At 36.1% G+C, this 19,382-nt stretch overlaps 2 protein-coding genes across 2 annotated transcripts in view; one reads left to right on the top strand and one right to left on the bottom strand.

Moving 5' to 3' along the window:
- Positions 1–13,646, top strand: part of LOC127635277 (lanC-like protein 2) — a 72,889-nt gene extending 59,243 nt beyond the window's left edge. Inside the window, exons 7-10 of the mRNA XM_052115185.1 lie at positions 1,754–1,936; positions 3,897–4,073; positions 9,646–9,718; positions 12,507–13,646. Coding sequence (XP_051971145.1) covers positions 1,754–1,936; positions 3,897–4,073; positions 9,646–9,718; positions 12,507–12,583 — 510 coding nt within the window. The 3' untranslated portion in view covers positions 12,584–13,646. The remainder of the gene's footprint in view (positions 1–1,753; positions 1,937–3,896; positions 4,074–9,645; positions 9,719–12,506) is intronic.
- Positions 13,647–14,592: 946 nt separating this feature from the next.
- LOC127635279 (vesicular, overexpressed in cancer, prosurvival protein 1-like) overlaps positions 14,593–19,382 on the bottom strand; it is a 106,023-nt gene continuing 101,233 nt past the window's right edge. Inside the window, exon 5 of the mRNA XM_052115189.1 lies at positions 14,593–18,555. Coding sequence (XP_051971149.1) covers positions 18,347–18,555 — 209 coding nt within the window. The 3' untranslated portion in view covers positions 14,593–18,346. The remainder of the gene's footprint in view (positions 18,556–19,382) is intronic.

The following is a 19,382-nucleotide window of genomic DNA, read 5'->3' as shown; positions in this document are numbered from 1 at the left end:
TAGATTTCAGTTCTAATTTTGTGAAATGATTCAGATTTCATCATCTCTGACAAGGATGAAAGACAAAACAATTACTATTTTGTATCCTAGTCTTTCTCACTTTAATGAAAATAGAAAAATGGTCCATTCAGACTTTTACATTTTCAAATGTTTCTCTCTAGAGGTACCCCTGAACCCCCATACAGTATCATTCCTCAGTCACAAGGGCTTCTACGCCCCCATACTTGGATATCTGTATGTAAAGAAATATGAAAATAATTTTTTATGTAAAAAAATATATAAATATATATTTACCTTCATTATGATTCAAAAAGAACAGATCATCTTATAACATTCATATCCAACTGCACTCAATTGATAAACTCTATAAAATATTGTAATATTTTAATAGAAGATCCTTCAGACGCCACTGTGTCTGGGACCCCAACGCAGTTTTGTAAAGATTATTTAGACTGTTTAGGATTTTGTTTTCTCTCGATATCGAATGATATGAAAAAGAATATTGTGATAATATTTTTTGCCATATTGCCCAGCCCTAGTTCCACACATCCCTAGTTTTTCTATACATCTGTAATCAACAAAGCCATTGATACAAGTTTATACAGTTTCACGCTACCTTGCCTTGCAGTTCAGTTCATACTAGTAATGAAAAACAAAAACGAAGCTGTCCACATTGCAAAATAAATGTCTCATTTACACTATGTCTTGTTGATTAGCAAATGGCTGTGATTGGTTACAATTCTCAACCACTGTAAAACATATAAATAGAAATGCTGATGCAACAGGAGTGGAGCGAAGTGCAATGCTATAATTGACATTTTTATGATTATAGAAAATCACAGCAGCTATTAATCATAATGTCCATTTTTTTTATTCAGCATAATTGTGCTTCCTTAAAAGACACTTTCAAATTGTACCATTTAACAAGTATAAAACCAGCAGAAAACCTTCATATTTTTTCCTATTAACATAAATTGGTAACACCAGCAGTGGAAGTAGCACATTTGTGAAATGTGACGAGTCCACTGGTTTTCAAGCCGAGCTGGAATATCACAGACACTCTGCCTGCTAAAATGCCGCCCTCTCTTTAATTTGCCCTAACAGCAGTAGGTCTTGTAGCTCTGTGGAAGCCTTCAGTGGTTTATCAAGCCTAACATCTTTAAATTCACTTTGACACATCACTACGTCTTTAACTGTTGTAAGTGGTCACTATGAATGAGAATTTGCAAGGTAGGTATAATAAATATTTATGTGTCTGGGTCTTAACAGAAATGGGCTGCGTTTAAATGTGTGTCTTGCTGCAGGTTTGATGATGCTATTCTGAAGGTTATCAAATAAATATCTGGCTTTTGACGTAAATTTGTGCATTTCATAACTAGAGCTTTGATTTGCTGTACTGTATGTAAACTTAAAGGTGAAGCGTGTCATTTTGCGCCACTTGCGCCACCAAACAGAATTGCAAAGTTACTGTAAACATTGCTTTCAAACAACTTTTTGTTGGACTTACAGGTTGTCCTGCCCCACACTCTAGCTATTGGTTGAGTCATTGTTGATGTGTCGGGCTGGCTGGGTTGCTCAAACAAAAAGAGCAATATTAAAAATGCTGGAGTGACAACTGTTTACAATTTTGTGGGAAATGAACCTTTAAATTGTTTACTGTATAGGTGTTTCTGCATATTAAACTGGGATAAGAGAAAGTATTTCAATGAAAATTCCCACACAATTTTAAGTTCTCACTTTCTTTACTTTGCAGCCCAGTGCTAAAATAAATCAGGATGTTTTGAATGAGCTGGTCCGGCCCAGTGTCGATTATTTGCGGCACAAGAAGTTCCGCTCTGGCAATTACCCATCATCCCTGAGCAACGAGACAGACAGACTGGTACACTGGTGTCATGGAGCACCTGGGGTGGTGCATATGCTTATCATGGCTCATACAGTGAGTGTCAAACACACAAGCTGTACTGTCATCCCACACAATCTGGAGACATCATCACTTTACACACATTCTTACCACTTCTTAAACTCATACACAGGGAAAAATTTACAAATCTTTACATTTTGCATTTACACAATGCATCTTGAAAACATATACAGTATATGTATATTGCATGTATATGCATAGAATTGTTAGATTAATGTTTGTGTGTTCTGTATTTCAGATACTGTTCTCATTCTTGTTTGTAAATGTTCCATACTTGTCCATTGTTGGGGAGTAACTAACTACAATTCATACTGAACATCGTAAAGCAGCTCAGCTATTTTTACAATAGTGTAGCTTTTCAAGTAATTAGCTTAATTTTCCAATTAGTAGCGATCACAGAATGCTACATTTGTCACATTATATTGCGCACACAGCAATGGAGCTGAGAGGTGTGTCAGTCAAATGTGCCCACCTAAACCATCCTTTCTCATAGCACTGGAAACATTCAATAAGCTACTTTGTAAATGTGTACCTTTTTTCTTAAAAAATGTCATACAACTGTAATTTAATAGATTTGGAATTGTTTGAATGTAGCCATAGAAATGGAAATGCTGGATTGGGTGTGGTAATAATATATGATGGATAGAAGTAAATAAAACCATCTCTTATATTTTTTTTATAAGCAATAAATCTGCCATTTAAAAAAAATAGCTTTCAGTGACTGCTCACTCCAACAAAATCACTATTTTTCTTAAAGGAAGCACTAAATGGCAAAGGATCTGTCTTTTCTCTTTTTCTCTGTCTCCTGTGCTGATGATGTTCTTCAGGTCACAGAGTTTCTAGTTATTTGCTATTTTTTTTCTCCGTCTCTCCTTCAACATAAATCATCCTGCAGTGACATCTAGTGGTTATTTAGAGATCCAAGTCTTTCTATGAAACAACAGCACTTTTTTTTTTTAAACAAATACAATATTTAATAAAAGTGTAACTTCTTTATTATGGCATAATTCAGTGTGTAAAAGAGTTTAAAAGAAATATAAAGAAGTTTATTGTGTAAAAGTGTCAGCACAGTTCTTATGGGTTAATTTTTCTCTGCCCCAATCTCTGTAGCATGACAGATTGGCCGTTTCTCTCTCTCTCTTTATCTCTGTCTGAGTGGGTAGCCTCTGGGCTGGAAGGGAAAATTTAGCATATGTTGTATTTGGAAACTGATTTTTTCTTCCAGCGTGGTTAGCATTGCAGCTCTGATAAATGACACCAGATGCCAGGACCGGCGTGTTGAGTGGAACTCTACCTAATGCACTAAAATATGTGAAACAAATTTAGGTTATTTCAGCTGTATGAATGTATGTGGACCAAATTATTATACAGTACCTCTGCAGACCTCTCAATATATAAGGTTAGTTGTGATGCGATGGTGGTCAGACCGAGGGCTGCTGAGTTTATCATATACACTGCAGACACACACAAAATGTTTATAATAGTGAAAATACGTCATGGAAACAGCACTCTAATAGATAAAGTCACATGACTGCTACCAGTTAAAAAGTAGAAAAAAAGAGAAATCAGCGTGTTTTATATTTATGAAAACATTATGATTATTATGATATAATAACAATTATTATTATTATATGATTATATAATATTAAATATTACTATTATTATATAATTATATAATATAATATATAATAAATATGACATTCCAATACTTCCATTTGTGCTATTTCAATTTATTGACCTGAATTGTAAAATAAATAGTAAAATGCGGTAAATATTAATAATAGAAAAATGTGGTGGTGTACATCCAAGGGCACAGTCTGTAAGCTTCACTATAATTATTTAATTGGACTGTAATTACTGACTACGGTTTGACATTCTGTATTGATTCTGAATCACTGAGTCTGCGGCAACACCAACAGGAAGTAGAACTAGTAATTGTGTTTTTGTAATTGTAAAAGTGTGTTTTTATGGTCAGGTGTTCAAGGATGATAAGTACCTGAAAGATGCTGTTGAATGTGGAGAGGTGGTCTGGCAGAGAGGTTTACTGAGGAAAGGGTACGGCATCTGCCACGGCACTGCTGGGAACGGATACGCCTTTCTTTCCCTCTACCACATCACACAGGATAAGAAGTATCTGTATCGTGCCTGCAAGGTGATTAATCCTACTGTAGAAACTGTTGATAAAATATTTTCAACCTGTGATGATACTTTTCCACACTTTTTTGATTAGCTAGCTTGTTAAAGGAATAGTTGTCAAAAGTCTGTCAATATCCAAAAAGGATTAAAAAACCCACCATAAAAACAATAATCAAATTAATCAAAATCAATTGAGATGACTCGTGTGCTATATTCCAAGTTTTCTGAAGCCATTCAATCACTTTTGTTTTTATTTGTGTGTGTCCTTTTTGAGCAAATTATACATTTTTGTTTGAACTATTCCTTTTAAAACGAACAAAAATTACAAATCAAATCTACATTGGGCACCTACTAAAAGGTGCTTTTACATGTTTACACATTTAGCTCATTTAGGGAGCATACATCACTCTGCAGTGCGCTCCATCTTTGTTCACTACAGACGCCACCTGCTGTTTAGAGCCAATGAACCGTATTATTAAACCTGACGTCATGGAAACAGCACTTCAATAGATAAAGTCACATGACTGCTTGTCCGTATGCCCCTTTACAGCACACATTACTTTATATACAGGAGATACAGCAGGGGCCAAAAGTCTGAGAACTCATTAAAAAGGATAGATTTAAAATCTACAGTAATTTAAACCTGGAAATATCCAAAGTTTTAGGTTTTTGAAAAAATTAAACCCAAATGTTGTGACACAAGATGAAAACTAAATATTTAAGATTCTGCACTATTTCTAGGTCACTATTCACATAAGCAAATTTGTGACATGTTAACTCCTGTGTACAAAAGGAGATATCCTTATAATTTCTCAAATCATGCTGGGATACAATATAGTTTTGCATGTTAATTATACAATTCAACTTTGTTATGCTAATAATTACATTCATATCGTTATCAGTATTGGAAACTATTATGCTAATATCATTTAAAATAAAATACTTTTGTACTATTTTTTTTTGTGTATAGTTTTTATATTTAGTATTTTTTTATTAACCATTTTTATCAATTCTGATTTATAAGCATTGAAAAAATACAGGATAATGCTTAACTTTTTACAGAACTGAAGTACATTACTGACTCTGAACTAGTACTCCGGGGTCAACTGTTCTGTTAATAATCGTTTTAGCCATTACTAACGTGCGGGCAAAATATATTTCTGATCACTGATAACCATAGTGCGGCCCTAGCCGACTTTTCAGTGAGATTGATGTCTGTATCGGCCCGGACATCTTGCGAAAGTAATGAAAACCTTATTGCTCCGCTGTTCTCGTGCTACCACTCTGACCTTTTCATTTTCCAGTCCAGATTAACCAACGCCGCTAGACACAATCTCTCATTTTGTCCTCCGTGACTAAAGTGGCCTCTACATTGCCTTCGTGAAATAGTGAATAACTCCGGCTGGTGGAAAATGTAACAGTTTGAGTAAAAAGGTTTCTCAGGCTGTAATGAAAAGGTGATTGAAATTGGCCTGTCAAAACAATTGACTCACTGCCGTCGCTCATGTTTTTATTTTGCGATGTGATGAAGAGAAACTGTGGAGATTATGGATTTGCATAGACAACAGGACATAAACCTCACTGGTTATAATTTAATTTTACAATGCTTTAGTTTTATATTAAGATGCAGTTTTTATTTCAAAGTGATGATCTTTTCAGTGGATGTCTCAAAAACTGTTAAGAACATGTCCCAGCTGTATTTCACCCCAAAATCAAAATAGATAAGAATTATAATTGACAATGCAAATAGTCACATTTAAATTGTCTTGATATTTATATATATATATATATATATATATATATATATATATATATATATATATATATATATATATATACCCCAATCAGCCACAGCAGTAAAACCACCTGACTAATATTGTGTAGATCCCCCTTGTGCCGCCAAAATAGCGCCAACCTGCTATTCTGAGATGATATTATTCTCACCACAGTTGTACAGAGCGGTTATCTGAGTTACTGTAGACTTTGTAAGTTCAAACCAGTCTGGCCATTCTCTGTTGACCTCTCTCATCAACAAGACATTTCCATCCACAGTACTCGCAGTAACTCAAGATAACCACTCTCTACATTTGTGGTGAGAATATTAGCATCTCAGAATCAGGTTGGTGCTGTTTTGGCAGCATAAGGGGGACCAATACAATATTAGGTAGGTGGTTTTTAATGTTGTGGCTGATCGGTGTGTGTGTGTGTGTGTGTGTGTGTGTGTGTGTGTATATATTAGTGGTTGACCGATACGTTTATTTTTTTTTATTGCCTATGTATGTGTATATATATATATGTGTGTGTATATATATATATATATATATATATATATATATATATATATATATATATATATATATATATATATAAACTCACCTAAAGGATTATTAGGAACACCATACTAATACTGTGTTTGACCCCTTTCGCCTTCAGAACTGCCTTAATTCTACGTGGCACTGATTCAACAAGGTGCTGAAAGCATTCTTTAGAAATGTTGGCCCATATTGATAGGATAGCATCTGGCAGTTGATGGAGATTTGTGGGATGCACATCCAGGGCACTAAGCTCCTGTTCCACCACATCCCAAAGATGCTCTATTGGGTTGAGATCTGGTGACTGTGGGGGCCATTTTAGTACAGTGAACTCATTGTCATGTTCAAGAAACCAATTTGAAATGATTCGAGCTTTGTGACATGGAGCATTATCCTGCTGGAAGTAGCCATCAGAGGATGGGTACACGGTGGCCATAAAGGGATGGACATGGTCAGAAACAATGCTCAGGTAGGCCGTGGCATTTAAACGATGCCCAGTTGGCACTAAGGGGCCTAAAGTGTGCCAAGAAAACATCCCCCACACCAGGGGTTCTCAACTGGTGGGTCGCGACCCAAAAGTGGGTTGCAGACCTGTTTTGGGTGGGTCTCGGTAAGCTGGTCAAAAAAAAAAAAAAAAAATGTAATGTGCGTCTCATGTTTGATTGGTCTTTTATTTTGAAAAAAGGTTTATTTTGACAGGCATTCGTCAGATACGTGTGGTAGTTTAACCATCGCCATGGTAACCATCCTGTCTTTACGTTGTTTTGACATTCAGATTCGAGATGGCGAAGCGCAAATATGACCCAGACTATTTAAAAAAATGGATTTTCGTACATTGAGGATAAAAAGGGACAGAAACCCCAGTGTGTGCTTTGTAGTGAAGTGCTTGCCAATGAGAGCATGAAACCGTCCAAACTGAAGCGCCATTTAGAAACCAAACATCCCGCATCGAAAGACAAGCCGGTGGAGTTTTTTCAAAGACGTCTCCAGGAGCTGAGGGCATCACAAAAGTGTCTGACAGCGTCTTGCTCCAAACAAGTATCTTGTTTTGTGGCCTTATTTATTTTGAGAGATTTTGACATTGATTTTATTCACTTTTGTACATGCAGTTGTCATGGTCCTCCTTAGTTTCTTATTAATTTTCTCTGAATAGAGTAAAAATATCTTGTTATGTGGCCTTATTTATTTAATTAACTTTTGTACATGCGGTTGTCAGGGTCCAGTTACTTATTAATATGCTCTGATATGCACGTTGCACGGGATAATATATGCATGTATGTAGGGTTATGTTTTTAAAAAGATGATATATGAGTGTTTTCAAATAAATTTTGTTGGTTGAATTCTAAAAAAGTGGGTTGCGACTTAATGACCATGGGAAAATGTGGGTCCCAGGGTGGGACCAGTTGAGAACCCCTGCCCCACACCATTACACCACCACACCAGCCTGCACAGTGGTAACAAGGCATGATGGATCCATGTTCTCATTCTGTTTACGCCAAATTCTGACTCTACCATCTGAATGTCTCAACAGAAATCGAGACTCATCAGACCAGGCAACATTTTTCCAGTCTTCAACTGTCCAATTTTGGTGAGCTCTGCAAATTGTAGCCTCTTTTTCCTATTTGTAGTGGAGATGAGTGGTACCTGGTGGGGTCTTCTGCTGTTGTAGCCCATCCGCCTCAAGGTTGTGCGTGTTGTGGTTTCACAAATGCTTTGCTGCATACCTCGGTTGTAACGAGTGGTTATTTCAGGCAAAGTTGCTCTTCTATCAGCTTGAATCAGTCGGCCCATTCTCCTCTGACCTCTAGCATCAACAAGGCATTTTCGCCCACAGGACTGCTGCATACTGGATGTTTTTCCCTTTTCACACCATTCTTTGTAAACCCTAGAAATGGTTGTGCGTGAAAATCTCAGTAACTGAGCAGATTGTGAAATACTCAGACTGGCCCGTCTGGCACCAACAACCATGCCACACTCAAAATTGCTTAAATCACCTTTCTTTCCCATTCTGACATTCAGTTTGGAGTTCAGGAGATTGTCTTGACCAGGACCACACCCCTAAATGCATTGAAGCAACTGCCATGTGATTGGTTGATTAGATAATTGCATTAATGAGAAATTGAACAGGTGTTCCTAATAATCCTTTAGGTGGGTGACAGCACGTCTGGGAGCTGGCGAGAAAGTTCCTCTCTCTCTCTAATAATCATTAGATTAATCGATTATCAAATTAATCATTAGTTGCTGCCCTATTCTGAACACAGCCACATACCCAATTATAAAAGTGTGTGCACACTTATGCAGTGAAGTTATTCTAAGTTTTTCTCTGAAATGTGTCACTTTGGTTTTCAGTGGCATTGCATAGGTTGTAATTTTTACATTAAAAGGTGCTAAAAGTCTGATATGATCACAAAAACCTGCTGTTTTAACAGTGGTGTGTAGACTTTTTATATCCATTGTAAATATATAGTGTGAGCAGCAGCAATTTCCTGACAGTTTAAACGGTCTGGATCGCCTGCTTGGATTGTCATAATGATTTGTGAATCAGAGGAACTTTTGATTCTGATCCTGAAGTTTTGGATTCTGGCTGATAGAATACTCGTTTCAGAGGAAGATATTAGATGAGCGCTCGACTGGAAGAAAACACTGGGTTTTCGCGAGGTTTGTCATTGACATCTGTTTAAACGAAATATCTGCGTATTTGCAGAGGGTATTTAATAGAAGCTTTATTATATTTGCCATTTATCATTAGAAAAGTTACATGGAAATGTTGAGAGACTGTTAGAATACATGCTTCAGAGGAAGATTTATATTTGATTGATATTTGCCTTTTTATCATTAGACAAGACTGTTAAATGGGAACTGTTGAGGAGAGAGAGGGACAAAGAAACAGGCGAGCACTTTAACATTATGAGCTCAAACGCCGCTCTGATATGTGGACTGTTTAAATGACACTGTGTTGCACACTGGTCTATTATTTTATTAACACGATGGCACGTAACAACAGAACAAACCGTGACTGGTCGTTTACATGTCTCAGTCACTTCACATGCAAGCAGGCGTTTTCTCGGCGCCCTCAAGAAACAAATCGCCAAAGTGGATAATTTATCAGCCGATGTGATAATTAAAAAAGTTAGAAATTCGGAACATTCACATTCCAACATAAACACGTGTTGCCATCCTCATGCAAAGACAACAGACAGGTCCTGGACAAGCTTGCATTTTGTGCCCTAAATGTCACATTTTCTAATGGTGTCATCTATTTATATTTTTTTTTAGTTTGCTGAATGGTGTCTAGACTATGGAACCCATGGCTGCCGTATTCCTGATCGGCCTTACTCTCTTTTTGAAGGTAAAACCAATTGTCATGTCTCACTGATAAAATACCCTCAAACAGCTTATGAATTATCTTCACATTTCCACTTTACACATAATTATTAAATCAATGAAATGAACATCTCTGCATATACAGAGGTCTACTAAAGCTAGGCGGTTGTCCTCAGTTGTAACAAGGTTTTGTTTACTCGAGAAAAGACCAAATACACGAAGGCTTCCCAGTCTGTTTTCAACTTTGAAGTAGTATCTCCCATTTAGACGTAATCAATGTCTGTCAATCTCTGGGGGGAAATAAGACAGAGATTGCTCTAATCCTTCTGTTGTGTAGCTGCTGTGTACTGTGTACACTACCCAGTATCCAGCAACTAATGACCATGCTTTTGTAATGAAGGCCTGTTGCACAGAGTGTTACAAGAAAAGCCACAATGATTTACGATATGATTGACTTCAGTTTATATAATGTACAATATATAATATATTTAGTCTTCTAAAAAAAAATTAATAAACCATTAATAGTTTTAAATATATTTTGCTCTGCTAAGACTGGGATTTTCTTTGGCTACTTGACTTGCATCTAAAACTTTGTAAAGCATTTTTTACAGCGTTGGTTCAGTAAAGATGCAGCTGAAGCCAGAATATGTTGGAGTATTGAGCTAGGATGCTCAAGTAAGCAATGCGAGTTGCATCCGTCTTGCAACATTTCCCAATCCTGATTCGGCTATCTCTGTCCCCATTATTTCCTGTCTTCTCTCTAATGTCCTCACATTGAACTGAATCTCTGAGGCTTTATGAAGAAATTCAACTCTCCACAGACACTGTTGTCACCATTCCAGCCTGTGCCCAAATTAACTGCCAGCCTTACCAAGCTTTACCTTGTTGTTGTCATGGTAACCCACTTCCTGCACTCCAAGTCTTATTAAAGTCACACTCTGATTGGTCGGTTGGCATCTCCCGCCACTTTCTTTGTAGCAGGTTGTTAGATATGGACCTTTTCCCAACTCCCACACAGAGCATTTCCACAACACTGATACAACATTGTATCACTGTACCAGTAACAGTAATTTAGATTGCTGGCTAGTTTATAATTCACTAGTCATTTACAATGCATATGTTAGGCTTCCACATTTTTTCACATGGTGTGGTCTTTTCAGCTGACAATAAAGGCATTTTTCAAAATGGTGTCTTTGATCATGTCAACTAATTTTTTTTGCATTTTTTTTTTTATTTTATTTTTATTAAAAGGGAGTTAATGTTAATACCCCTAGTTTCAGAAGTAGATCAAACCGTATTTTTAAAATGTATTTATTTGTCAAATGTTCCATCTGTTATCTATGTGTAGGGATGTAAGAAATGTTAAATATCATCTTCATCATCATATGAATAATTAGCATAAACAAGCTGTCATTTAGCAGATGCTTGCATCCATAGCCATTTGCCTTGTACTAATTACAGTGCAGTCGCCCTGGAGAAACCTGATTTCAAACCTAAATGATGACATGCTGTATAGCTAGACTTCTGTTGTGTTTATATAAAGCTAATTAAAATGCTAATAGGCTAAACTTAACCCAGACCCAAAAATAATTCATGTAGTATTATCATTTTTTTTGTTGTTTTATTTATTTATTTTTATGATTAAATTCCAATGAGGAGATCTCCAAATGTCCCCCAGATTTAGCTCGCATCTGAGAACAAATTTCTTCCCATAGAATTGCGAAGCGAACCCACAAACACATTTACAGGACATGTAATTTATTCAATCTAAATGATCATTAAAATGTATTTTCACTGACAAAACAAGTAGTTTTAACAAGAATATGCATCTATTTATATTTCTGTATGTAACGCATAATATCATTCTAGGTGAGAATAGTTGCTATGAATTTAAGAGTAACATTCTAACAATGGAGCACAACAGTCTGGTTCCGAAAGAAAAAATCCATTCATTTTATTTCTGTAGAATAGATTTTTAACACCAACTTATAAAGCTTTTAAAACAGACCTACTGTGAGCTCCGAGGTTGTTAATCAATGATATATGCTTCTACTGAAGCTATTAGTCTGCATTATTTCAACTTCGTTTATAAATAAAATGCATTTATTTGTGGAATTTACTGTATTGTGAATAACTACACTACCCATGATGCTGCAGAGAACCAAATTAAGAGTATCACGGCCAAATAAACGTGCCAAAAGAGCTTTGCAGCAACCGCCTACTTCCATGACACACTGTGAATTATGCAATCAAGTAGATTTCCCTACACTGTCAAACTACTTTTATCTGTATATATAGAATATTTTGTAATAAAATGAAAATATATTGTTTTTATAGTTGTAATCAGCAACTTTAAATCAGTAGTTTTAGATTTTTACAATGTTTTCAATTTGATTGCATCATTCACAATGCAAAATGGGATTGTTGCTCATTCCTTTATTAAATATGTTACGCACATGTTATGTCTTATACCTTACATATAATAAAATAAAATAAATGTTTTTGCTTCAAACTTTGCAATGTTGTGATTTACCCCAGAGCTGGTTGGTTTTGTTCACGGCTTAAAATGCTTTTATGAAGGATTTCATTAAATCGCTATGGAAAATATGAATGAAAAAAAAAATAACAATATAATAAAAAACTGAAAAGTGCTATTGAGGTATTGCTTTGAATTTGTAGGTTGTAACTATAATAATGGTCGTGTAGTACGTTCTTACAGCCTTAAGTAATACAACTATTGCTTTGTAAAGATCTTGCAAATCTCTCTGTCTGCAAAACCAAATCTAACAATGCTTTTTAACTCTTGGTTGTAGGTATGGCCGGAGCCATCCATTATCTCTCAGATCTAATCCAGCCTGAGGCTTCCTGCTTCCCTGCTTTTGAACTTTGACCTGTGCGTTTGGAAGCATAGACTCTTACTCCTTTATCTGGAGCTTTACATGCTTTCAGTGCACATTTGGTGGTATGATTACTTTGCCCTGGAATGACCCTTTAACATGAAGAAGACAAAATAATTTCTTCCTCATCAGAACAGACGCAAAAAAATCCAAACTTCAGCCTATAACTTCAAACATTGCTGTCGCGTTCTGTTTTTGTAGCTAATAGTCTTTATCCACATGTTGTTGTTGTATTTTCATTTGGACTATTTTATGCAAAGATTAGATTTTTAATTTCTGTTTTAACATCTTCCATCGTGTCCTAACCAGGTGCAACGTGACAATTCCAGCGACAAGCAAGAACACAAAAATGCTGTGAGATGCGGCAGAATCACAGCCGATCAGTAGAAACTTAGGTTTATTTGTTGTAATCTGGAGCTTGATTTTGGACCAGTGAGATTTAATAGTGAGTTGAGCAACCCACCATGATGCCGAAGAAAAAGAAACTTAAGTTATTGAAAAATAAATGATCTCGCTTGTCTGGTTAGGACACGGTTTTATGTCATAATGTTCTGCTAAAAAACCTGGCATCTGCATCGATTCGATTGTTTCTGTCATGCACTGGGACGTTTGTGCCCATGTGAAAGTGGTTTACTTGTCCAGGACCTGTCTATGTTGTCTTTGCATGAGGATGGCAACACGTGTTTATGTTGGAATGTGAATGTGCCAGTGTATGTGTGCCTTTAGGTAAAATATTGTTGTTTTGTATGCTCTGTGTCCAAGTGTTTCGTTCCAGTCGCCATTGGTACAGTACATGTCTCAATAAAAGAAAGAATCAGTTGTACCTGAAAGAATGACCTGTTCTGTTGAAATTTTTCTGAGGCAAACTGTGTTAAGAATGTTGCAATAAACTGGGCTTTTTGGAACCGGTAAAAAATGAACATGTCTGAATATACTGTATCTATGAATACAGCAGAATATGTACTGTGTACTGTAAGTTATAGCTACCATTTTCCTTTTCCTTTGTTTTAAGTTTTTTCACAGGGTTTGAATTGACGAATTCACTAAACAGTTGCAATCCAGTTAAAACATGTGCAGTCTGTGCTGGTATTGTGCTGCACAATGCATATTTAAATAAAGTAATTGTCATATTTACAGCAATTCTTTTCATTTATCATTACCGTAATAATTCATCAAATGATGGAAAAGAGCGATATAACCAGACATATATCCAGACACGTGACACAGTATTTCAGAGAACCGATTCAGTTGCCATTACCAGATTTGCATAATTCCTTTACCAAATGAGGTGCTGAAACAATGCAGACAGCATATGAAATGAAATAACGCTTTAAGCAGGTACAATTCTTTGAGTGAATTAATTCAAAACATTAGAAGAAAACTTATTTGGCTTAGTGTTTCAAAGTGTGTTGGTAACCTGAATATTACGTCCAACTCTTTCAGCAGGTAAGTGTCTTTACAAGGAGTACATATGATGTTACGGTTTTCTTTAAGAAACACTCTTATACTCACTGATATATGTCTCCAGTAATTTAATACTGGCTTATATGGCTTGTATGTTACTTAGAATCCAAATGTTTTCACCTTTCACTGCAGTGTTAAAACTGCCAGTACCCTGAGGTCACAGGCCATAGGTCCAATATGCACAAAAATTTGGTGTGTATCATCTAGAGGTCCTCTTGACAATGTTATTTTGCAAATGTTTTAATAATTACATTGCAAATTTGAAAGTTTTCGGTGTGGCCCATACTGGATAATTGTACCGTATCTTCTCAATGCAATTTCCAAACTTAATGAAATTTGGTAGGTATGGACGCCAGGGCAATCTGAGGATATGTACCAAATTTTGTCAAATTCAGATTTTTGGGGTTGCTACTACTATAACTAAACTCTTTAGAAATGTGCTGCTTCTGTGCCTGACAAAAATAACTCTCCAATAAACAAATCTATATAAACATAGGCAATGCAGTAAATCGGATTTGTTGAAGGTAAAACAAAAGTCTCAAACAGAGGTGTACTTTATTACTACAGTTCATGAACAACTGTTAAAAGGTTTTCACTATGACATGGTTGTTGATGTGTCCATGATGGTGTAGATAACAGTGCAAATACTAAACAAAATTGTCACATCTTCACACATTTTTACATGTCCAACATCAAAGTGACAGCTCACACATCTTACTAGGGCTGCATAATTATTAATTTGTCTCTTGAGGCTTGAGATGCATAAGATGTTTGGCACCATCAAATTTCACAGCTGTCCTTGACACCCTATATATAATGTGTAATGTTAGAACCTATCCTGTTATTTAACATCTTTCCAACCATGACTCAAACAATGAGTCACACTAACCCTAATCTTAACAATTCAATTATAACATTTAGCAAACAGACACCATTTCTCCTTTGCATAGTTTAGCAAGCAGATTAAATAAATTAAACCATTAAGAATATCCACAACTACAAAAAGCATCATTTTCAACATGTTTTCTCCAATGAACTTTAAATATAACAGGATCTATTTATGGTCACCTAACAGTTTCAGTAGATATTAAGTCTCCAATGGGGAGCTCTTGCTTTTTCAGCTTCACATACTTGCATGATTGGGCAAAAAGTCCAGTCTCTCTCCTAATTTTGTGATTCTCTCCTAATTTTGTGATTCTCTCCTAATTAGTGTTGTGGTAATTTTTGTGTCAAAAAAGCCTGATGCAATTCTACTCCCAAAGGCACAGTCTACTCAAGGTCACAACATTAAGTTACAGTCAAAATGTTAAACCAGCAAGCAAAATCCAATATATAAATGTAAGAATTCAGTAGGCAAAACACTCAACTATACAGTAACTCGTATTTCAAATGATCTAACTTAGTTCTGTTTCAATAACATGCTGAATAAGGGTGTTTTCAGACCTTTGGTTTATTTGATTTGGGTCTAAAATGGTTCCAGTTTTGCATTTACTCATTGGTTTGGTTTGCTTTTACAAGGCAGCATTTCGACACTGACCAAAATGTGTTTCTAAAAGTCACATGTAAGCACTGATATATGTATAGAACTGGATCACTGATGCAAGGGTGCCTGCAGAAGGTGAAGCCACCATAAGTGTTCGAGCGGCCATCTTGATATGCTCAAACTCTCATTGAGCATCAACGACTGACAGGCTAAAACACCCATGTTTCACCATCTCTGACCTGCGGATACGACAGTCACATTTTGACAAACATGTTACATTTTTTATTTGCTCATTATGGATAATTTGCAGACTGCAGTGGATCAGGAGCAGACTGGCCATCGGGAGAATTGAGCGGGCCGGTGTATCGGCCGCGAAACGAATGGGCTGTGATAAGCTAATATGAGCCACCAGTATAATATTTCTCACATCAATTATTTGATGTGAGAAAAAGGCACTTTTTGATGAAAACATTAAACAAGCAACTCTGAACAAACACTTCAATTATCACAATAAATAAGTCTGAAAATGTCTGTTTGCATCTTACCTTAAAATTCCTGTCTTTATATAAATAAATAATTACATGTGTAGGACATTTGCGTTGAAGGAATGTACATGCAGATTTCAGATATAAAATCGGTGATTGAATGATTAATGTTTAATCTATGAAATTAGATCATTTCCTATTAAGTCAATAGGCACATTGGAATGTTTGGACATAGCAATATGGCGGCGCAGTGGCTTCACAGATAGGACGTCATGAGCAATCCAGTTCTTTATTACATATCAGTGCATGTAAGAAAACCGTCCCTTCATAGGTCAGAATGTTTGAGTGCTGTTCAGGGGTTTAGCTCATAGTGGAATATGTGGGCAATATACTGGTAGAAATGTCAATAAGTACACATTTTCGAGTAATGATTATATCACGGTAATGCAAAATGCTGCCATATGGTACAGAATGAGAATTGCAATTTGAGGTTGCTCTTACAAATAAACCTTATCCATCACTCAGAAGGATGAGAGTTGAAAACATTTCTATCATTGTTATTTTCATCCATCAATAGTTCATTTTGCATAATTTCTGCATTAAATAGTGCATTATAAAGATTGAAGCCACGTAAAGATGTTTAAAATGAAAACTCGTGGGATTTCATGCATTTTCTTTCTTGTTTTTATCTGTGAAAAAGTTGTTAACGCCACCAAGTTTTCCTACTTGTTGTGCCACAAACACAGAAGCGATCACACTGATAAATTACCTCTACATTACCTATAACAATTTTAGTAATCATGCAATCATATCTAATATATAGCCACCAAAAAAAGTTTCCAGCATTTAATGGAGAGTTGTGATGTGCTAACCCATAGATTCCTTCTCCAAAGGTCCATCATGTATACTCGTTGTTATCATAGGAATAGTAGTCGGTTCATTGGTCTGCCGATCGGATTGCATTCTTACCACGAGTGAACCGTTCCAGCGTTCATATGAAATTGGACTAAGTGTACTTCATCAAGGTGGTCTTGGGCCGATTGTTTTATTGCAAATCCGAGTGCAATTGTTGTGTTCATATATGCCTAAATGAACCAAACAAAGGGGAAAAAATACACCAGGTACCAAAACAAATGCTCCAAATGAGCAAAGTGTGAAAATGCTGTAAGTATGTAGAAATAAAGCAGGCCTACATTTAAATTTCATTTATAATTTGAATTTCACAGACACAGGTGGGATTTCTCAGAAAACCCATTTCAATAAAATCTGTCATGAAGGACATTTTTAATTTGTACAAAGAAATTCCAACAGTTCACAAAAAACTCACAAAGGGCAATTAACAGGATTTAGCTCATAACAAGACATTTAACCCAAAATGTGCAATTGTTTTTATAACCCATTGACAACATCAGGGCTCTATGAGTGTAATGAAAGACATTAATACATTTTCTTTCTCTTGCTGTAACAGGAACGGTTAACATGGCTTTAATAGACTCCCTCCTCACGAGTTCATCTTCTATTTCACATTTTTTCGGGGGTAATTTTGAACACAACTAAGAAACCAATTAGTTCCGTCCCATTTACCCAGTGCAGAGAGTCTTGACCCATTAAACCATTTGATGTGATCAAAGCAACTGTTTCTGTTTTGAAGGTTAGGTAGCATGAATAAACTGTTCCATGACCTGTCATGTTCATGATTGAATGATATTCACTGGCTTAGATACATGCAAGACTGATTTGGCATTAGTATCTGTGTCAGTGTCTACAGTTTGCAACTCCCTGCTTTATGGGTCTATGACATCACAGGGTGACTGAATTGATGTCATGCATTAATCTGCTCATTGGTTTCCATGGCATCCCATCTGTCGCCGTGGGAGCAGCTATTTTCCAAAGGACAATGGATTGCTTACACCTGGCGTCTCAGCATGTTTTTCTTTTTGTAACTACCTTCCAAGGTTTACTTGCCACTGGTAAAGCAAGAGAGTGTCTCACACACTGTGTATGAGAATACACGCTTTTTCAAAGAGAGTTGAAGCGCTTCCATTTCTCTTCTGAACTTCACATTCTGACAGGTTCTTCAAACCTTTGTTAAGTAGAGAAGCCAATTTCTTCATTCGTTTTTTAAAATCCCACTTTCAAGTATAAGTTTTCTTTGTTGCCCCTCTGTAGTGCACCTATCAAGTGATATATGACAAACTTACAACAAGTAAATTAAAAAGAAAACAGTTTCTTGAGACCCACTTAAAGCTACTGGAAACTGTCAGAGCTTCTTTTTAGTGGTGTGGTCGCTTTCTAGTTCATGTGGACTGTTCTTGTGGCCTCTTTCATTGCGATGATTCATTGTGGTTCTTTTTCTCGGCTGTCTTGAAGACCTGGTCGTATGAAGGTGGAGGATGATTGCAGTAGGAAGGGGGCGGTGGGTACAAGCTCATCATATGGGCTGGGGTGGGCTGACCTGAGTAGGCAGGGGCTAAGGCCATTGTCATGGTGCTGCAAGGGTCAACGTAGCCTTGCACGCCTGGTTGCTGGGAGACTGTTGGAGAAAGATGGAGAGCAATTTATATCTACAGTATTTTTACTTTCAGGATAAGGAAGATAGATAGGAATAATAAATGTTAAAGATAGACCATTTTCAGGTTAGAATTTACATATAAGTATGAGTGCAAGTGACTATCACCATTTCTTAAAAAATATCACAGTTTTTAATCAATTTAAACTACCTGCACTAGTTAATTTTAAATAGCACTGGGGTTTGCAGTTCAATTTTGTTTTTAAAGTACAAATATCCCATTAAGCCTATTTATATATATATATATATATATATATATATATATATATATATATATATATATATATATATATATATATATATTATTATTAGTAGTAGTATTATTATTATATTAAATTATATTATTTATACCAAGGGTCTGTTAACTGCTTGATTCTGATTGGTTGACAGACCTTTTTTAAGTAAACGCATGGCTATGAAGTAGTTCCAGGTCTTGACCACATAACGGTTACATATCTCTTCGCCAAATTATTTCAGTTATTTCAAAGAGCCCTACATGTTACCACAACAAAATAACCAATTAAAACAAAGACATTGGTTCAAGTAAATCAGTTAAAAACATCAAACAATGTCTAAAATATACAACATTTTAGTTCAAAAGAGCCCTCGCGCTCCCTTATCTCCCCTGCACTCACTGGGATTGTAAACAGTTGTTTAGCAATAGAAAAGCTATATACAAGAATGGCTACAATCGCTGCTGCTGAGACTTAAACTTACACTTTAGCACTTTGAAGCGATGCTATTCCTGATGAGAGCCACTTTAAACAGGTAATAGTGCGCGTGCACACACA

Source organism: Xyrauchen texanus, chromosome 42 (assembly GCF_025860055.1).
Source record: "Xyrauchen texanus isolate HMW12.3.18 chromosome 42, RBS_HiC_50CHRs, whole genome shotgun sequence".
NCBI lineage: Eukaryota > Metazoa > Chordata > Actinopteri > Cypriniformes > Catostomidae > Xyrauchen > Xyrauchen texanus.
The sequence above is the reverse complement of the archived record's forward strand: the minus strand, read 5'-3'. Positions and strand labels throughout refer to the sequence as shown.